Raw genomic sequence first — 6657 nt, 5'->3', positions numbered from 1 at the left:
GTGGAAGTAGAATTCTGAATCACCTTCTTATATCATTTTCACTAGAATGCCATGGTTTTAATATAATACACAGACAAAAACATATTTCTTAGGCATAAAGTTATTTATCCTTTATAAATATTTATACATAGAATTACTTGGATTAATTAAATAAAAAGAAAATATAAAAAGGAAAATATATACATATACAAAAAGGAAGAGTTAGGTTTATCAGAAGCAGAGTTCTATTGCATAAGATGAATGAAAATTAAAGTAAATCATTTGGTAGCCAAAGGAAAAGAGGGTACAGAATGTTTTTCATAGTTGACTTTCATTCACATAAGAAATCCAAGTAGACATTTCAAAAGACATTCAGGTATTTTCATGGAAGTACTTAAAACATTTTTATTAGAAATCCCAAAGTTTGAATGACTTGACAAATGTGATATAAATTTAGTTCATTTGTCTACATTAAAAAAAAACTTTTGTTATAATGTTTATTTTCAAATTGTACTGACTAAAAACAGAATTAATATTTACAAATTGCCATTAAAATAAAAACAGAATATTTCATATGGTAATGCTATCAATTTTATAAATAAGTAAATGAGCTCAACTAATCAAAGGATGTGTAGAGGAAAGAGTGGGCTAGTCAGGCTTGAAGAGCCATAATGACTTGATCCACATGTGTAGGATAAAGAGGTTGAAAAGACACCTCTAAACTGGACTCCCTGAAGTAATACTGTCCCTGAGGCTTTCAGGCAAATGCATACAATCTCAGGACCCTGGTGCTCATCTCTCTGACAGTCCTATTGTGACTCATCCCATTCTAGCATATGAGAAGTCCATTTAAAGCAGGTGAGTGAAATTGTTTTCTTTCTGTGGGATGAAATTTCAGGCAAGAATGCCCTATCCAGCCTAGATGTTACAGGACCCAAGGTAGGTGGTTGAAAATATCAGTACCATTGTCTCCAGTTAAGTAGACAGAATTGGAGAGACAAAAGCAGTTATGTGCTAGAGCCACCTTTATTGACTCATTTGTGCCCATTCCTTGCAAACTCCACCTTCACAGGCATCATGTTGCTACCTGGGAAGAGACCATGGTAGGAGAACACCACTGCAGAAACTGGCAAATACTACCAATCAGGACTGTGTATTTACATGTGTATTTAAAGTATGTGCATTTGAGCTGCATTGCCAGCATACCACTGAACCACAGTCATAAATATGGGTTATCTCCAGTAGAATGGAAACTGCTATCTGGGAGAAGAGAATGGGAAGACTCTAGGAATGAATACCCTCATTAGCTCTCAGTATTCCAAGGATCCCTAAGCCCTTCCTGAGAAGGTTCAACATTGACCCCAGACCCTTACTACTTAAAGAGGCTTATTTATGGATACTCTGCACTGATACTTTGGCACACCCAACCAATATTTGTAATTGGGTGGTTCTGTTCAACATTTTGAGGGGTTATATTTTGCCTAGGTGTGCTCAGATCTGGAACTGCACAGACAAGCAAAACAATCCTTAGACCCCAGAAAGTTTAAAATCAACAGGGGAAACATTGCCAGATAATCAAATGTGCTCCTCCCTTGAGATTGATGTTCTGGTGATGAGACTCTTTGTGCAATAAGAGGGAAAGAAGATGTGTGGGGAAAAGATTCACACAAGTACCTTGCTGGCTTAGTGTGCAGATGGTGAAAAGCACCCTGAATATTGGTAATACTCTTGCAAACACAGAAAGGAGAAACAAGTAAATCCTCCAGGATGCTGAAGATACCTGAATCAAGACTGAGAAGACACTCATGAGGTATTTGAGAAGTTGTTTTAAATTTGATTAACAAACAAGAAACTAAAGTACTCACAACTTTACCCATGGACCAGACCCCAAGCACTGAACTCCTTAGCATCTCTTCTCAGCCTCCCAGAAGAAAAATTCTCTTTACTCCCGAATTATCCAAAGTCTACTCTCATCTGTAAGCTGGTTCTCTTTTTAGTTACTTAACATTTACATTGCTTCATTTTAATCACCTTTCCTGTTTTGACTTTGTCGACATATGACACATACACCTAGCCCTTAGCTCCCAATGGCATTGTCACATCCATTTCAATTTCTTCCATCTCTTCCAGGAAGATGGCCTTCCTCAGGGCACTGTATATTCTCAAGTGGTTGAGAGGCCAGAGGCTGACTTGGTTGGTGGCAGTTGCTGACCACAGTAGGCACTCTCAGACATCTCTACTGAACTCCCATATCATGGTTTTGGTTTTAAGACAATTTTAACTATTACTTAGAGAGTAATATAGGAATGAAAGTAGGAGTATAATTTCCTACTCTGGATATTAAATTTAGAGTGAAGGGAATCAAACTTGGAAAGGCAGAAAACAAATGATTATGTTAATACTATGAGCTAGATCCTCATTCATGCAGAGAACTTGAAAGCTGTTATATACTTCATGATGTCATGGGCCCCTGAACTTCTCACAACCTGAGTGTTGCACTAAGCTCCTCTCCTGAGAATGGAGATTGGGGTGTCAATCAAGTTCAACATATAGAGTGGGCATGAAAGAGGGAAAATCCTAGAGTTTGGCCTTCACAGTATAAACTATTTCTTTTTACAAACACCAGTGCTGGCTGATTCAATGGAATAATGAGTCCTGGGCTCACTAGACATATGATTTCTTTTAGATTCTGCAACAGCTTAACCTTTTTTCTGTCTTCTCCATCAGTTCTTAGAATTTGGGCTGAGTAGCCTTCCTTCCATATTTTCACCCAGCTCCTCTTCCTCTCTAGTATGATCGATAACAGAACTACTTATGAATTGCTCAGCCTTCAGTGGCCTGGAGACCTGGTCCACAAATGTTTCAGATATTATTAGTATCTCATCACTGTTGCATACAGAGGCACTGACAAGGAAACACATCAAATATTGGTGGAGTTTAAACATAAACAATTAAAAAACCCATGTTATATTATCCCTGTTTACTCTGTAGTTGAAAGGGTAGGACATCACTACCTGCTCAGGAAACACCTTTGTTCTCCTCCTCCCCTGACCCACTACCTACTGGTCTCAAGACCTTCTCAGTTTCATTCAGTTCAGAAAAGTCTTTTGTTCCTTAACCTATTCACAGGAGATAAAAACATATGTACTACTCTCTTAGAATTTCCAAGTCAAGGCTATATTCTTAGAGATGTGGCAAGATTCGTGAGCCTAAAAGTACTATTTGCAGAAATTAGTGGTGAAAACACCTACTTGCCTGTGTTGTTAGAACCCAGTAATGAAGTACCTTAGGGAGCATTATATTAGTCTCTAACATTGAGATTTTTTAAAAAAGCTTATCCTATCTATTTCACTGTGATTGCAATTGATCAATATATTAGTCTATAATACAATAATTTCAGTGTCCTGACATTCCAGACTTTGTCATCTTTCTCCCTTCCAAACTATCTTCCACTGGCTGACTGGTTAATACAGTATATCTAAAATGTTCTCCAGTTTCTTAACTCATCATGGCTGACCATTCACTCACAAAGTCCAGGATCTGTATTCTGAGCAACTGTGCTTTGGCTACCATCTTTCCTCCAATTACCCAAATTTACATTGCCACACACACACAGAGCTGAAAGCAGCTTTAAACTGACTTGGTATTTGCATGGCAAACATTTCTCCTTAAATTCCCAAATGACCTAGCTTCATCCTGTACTTGGTACTCCCACCAACTACTGCCATCCTAAACTATCCTGAAAAGTAAGCTCAAAAATAACTTCTTAAAACCAACACAAATACAGACTGAAGTAACCCTTCCATTGTATTCAGTTTATTTTATATCAGTTTAATTAGTACCAGAAAGATGTTAATCATTAACTTAATCATTTAATTTTCTGTACTTGTATAAGGGTCTATCTTATTAGTGAGACTAAGACCTCATTCAAAAATCATGTCTTAGTTATTTGTTTATCTATATGCATTGTAACTCCTGACATCCTCACAATGAAATAGGATCATGTAGGTACCAAAAGCACCTGGCAATATCAAAGAGAAAAATATAGACATATATAAAATCTGAATTTTTTTCTGCCTCTGTATATAGGTGGAAAGATCTTAAAAGATTTCCACAAGTATGACTACCTCAAACCACACTGGTGTTAGCCACACCGTCTTTCACTTGCTGGGCATCCCTGGCCTTGAGGACAAACACATGTGGATTTCCATCCCCTTCTTCATCTCCTATGTCATCGTCCTGCTTGGGAACAGTCTGCTCATCTTCATTATTGTCACCAAGCGCAGCCTCCACACACCCATGTACCTCTTCCTCTGCATGCTGTCTGGAACTGACATCATCCTCTCCACATGCACAGTACCTCAGGCCTTGGCCATCTTCTGGTTCCGAGCTGGGGAGATCTCCCTGAACCGCTGCACCACTCAGGTATTCTTCCTCACTTCCACTTTCATCTCTGAGTCAGGGATCTTGCTGGTGATGGCATTTGATCGCTACATTGCCATATGTTACCCACTGAGATACACCACCATTCTTACACAGGCACTGATTGGGAAAATTGGTGCTGTCATTTTTCTGAGAAGTTATTGTACAATATTCCCCGTGATATTTCTTCTGAAAAGACTGACTTTCTGCAAAAGTAACATCCTCCCAAATACTACTTGTAAGCACATTATTTTGGCCAAAATTTCCTGTAATGACATACGAGTAAATATCTGGTATGGTTTTTTTGTCCTAATATCAACCTTAGTCTTAGATGTTGTGCTAATTTTTGTTTCATATGTGCTTATTCTCCATGCTGTCTTTCACATCCCATCCCAAGATGCTCGCCACAAAGCTCTCAATACGTGTGGCTCCCATGTCTGTGTCATCATCCTCTTTTATGGTCCTGGGATCTTCTCAGTCCTCGCTCAGCGGTTTGGACGCCACATTGCACTCCATATTCACGTTCTGCTGGCCAATGTGTATACTCTCATTCCACCTATGGTAAATCCCATTATTTATGGGATTAAGACCAAGCAGATTCGGGACCTGGTAGTTTCTTTCTTGTTTCCAAAACAGAAATGACTTTTTTTTTTTTAATTTATTCTATTAAAGTTGTCCCAGTTCCCCCCCCCTTTCCCTCCTCTGTCCAGTGACAGCATGGCTGGAACTGGAGACTATTAATGCTAAGTGAAATAAGCCAGTTAGTGAAAGACAAATACCATATGATCTCACTTATAAGAGGAATCTAATGAACAAAACAAACTAATGAGGAAAACAGAACCAGAGACAGGAAAACAGGGAACAAACAAACTGACAGCTACCAGAGGAAGGAAAAGACTTTACTAACAGAAGCTAACCTTATACTTTTCTCTGTGAGTCTTACAATGCTTGAGGTTACTTTTTTTATCAGGATGTGGAGGGTACAGTGCAGATACTAGTCAAATGTCTCTGTGTCTTATTTTCTTAGACCAATTGATTCAGTAATGTGTTGGTGAATGTTTCTTGCAAAGTCTTGAGTAAGCCATTATCTATCAGTCTCTCTGGGGTCTTACTTAGCCTTCTCATTCATAGAATTTACAACTGGATCAGTTCATCTCTCTACTTCTAGACTGAAGGTTAGAATGCAGTGAAGTGGAGACTGGCCTTCACTGGAAATTGTTGAACTATACTGTGGTATTCTATGCTTTGAATGGCTGCACTTGTTTTATTTCTCTCATTAGGACATTTTTCTAGTCATTCACCCCTATGTCATATCTATCTTCATATTCTTGGTCTTATATAAGTTTTAACATTCATCCATATCTTATATATATACCTTATCATATATATTCATTAGTATCATTTTAGCATACATGAGTATTTATGTAAATATATTTTTATTCTCCTTATTTTTATTGTGTTATTTATTAATTATTGTATCATTTCTTTTTTAATTGTTTATTGTTTTTCAAATACAGTTGTCTCCATTTTCACTCCACCACACCTACCTGCCCCATCCATCCCACCTCCTAGCCTCAAGCCTACCCACTTTGGCTTTGTCTATGTGTCCTTTATACATGTTCTTTGATGACCCTTCCCCTATTTTCCCCCATTATCTTTCTCCCCCCTCCTCTCTGATTACTATCAGTTTGTACTTTATTTCAAATAAGCAAGCAAAATATAACCAGACACATTGACATTTTTATTCTCTTTTAAATCTCAAAACATAGCAAAAGTTTATTGATGCTTATGTTCATATTTTTATTTATATTGTCAATTATTAGAAAAAAATATTCAACATGAAACCAAATAAAGAACACAACAAAGACATTGAAATAAAGAACAAATGACAACAACCAGAAAGGAGAGAGGAATAGGATAGTGGGGGAAAGAAGGAGAAGGGTCATCAAGGAACAAGTAAAAGGACCCATGGACAAAGCCAAAGTGGGGAAAGATTGAGAGTGGGAAGTGAGGGTGGGTGAGGCAGGGGAATGTGATGGCAGGAGACACTGTATGGAGACAACTGTACTTGAACAACAATAAAAAAACAAAAACAAAATTGGAAAAAAAATGAAAAAGAAATAAAGTATCTTTGAATTGTAACAAAAGGGCAAGTACTAAACAAAAAATACATTAATATATAATAAATGTTATCTAAAGATTATACTAGGTTATATTAACCATGGTACATCTATAACTTACTATATAAAAGAAAAG

General features: G+C 37.4%; 1 protein-coding gene across 1 annotated transcript; it reads left to right on the top strand.

Annotated features, from left to right (window-relative positions):
* Positions 1-1269: 1269 nt before the first annotated feature.
* On the top strand, positions 1270-5043 carry LOC114500794 (olfactory receptor 52B4-like). The gene is made up of 2 exons (XM_028517581.1): positions 1270-1292; positions 4098-5043. The coding sequence occupies exons 1-2, from the start codon at positions 1270-1272 to the stop codon at positions 5041-5043; spliced, it is 969 nt and encodes a 322-aa protein (XP_028373382.1).
* The last annotated feature ends 1614 nt before the right edge of the window (positions 5044-6657 follow it).

Source organism: Phyllostomus discolor, chromosome 6, assembly GCF_004126475.2.
Source record: "Phyllostomus discolor isolate MPI-MPIP mPhyDis1 chromosome 6, mPhyDis1.pri.v3, whole genome shotgun sequence".
NCBI lineage: Eukaryota > Metazoa > Chordata > Mammalia > Chiroptera > Phyllostomidae > Phyllostomus > Phyllostomus discolor.
Note: the sequence above shows the minus strand (reverse complement) of the source record. Positions and strands in the feature narration are given on the sequence as shown.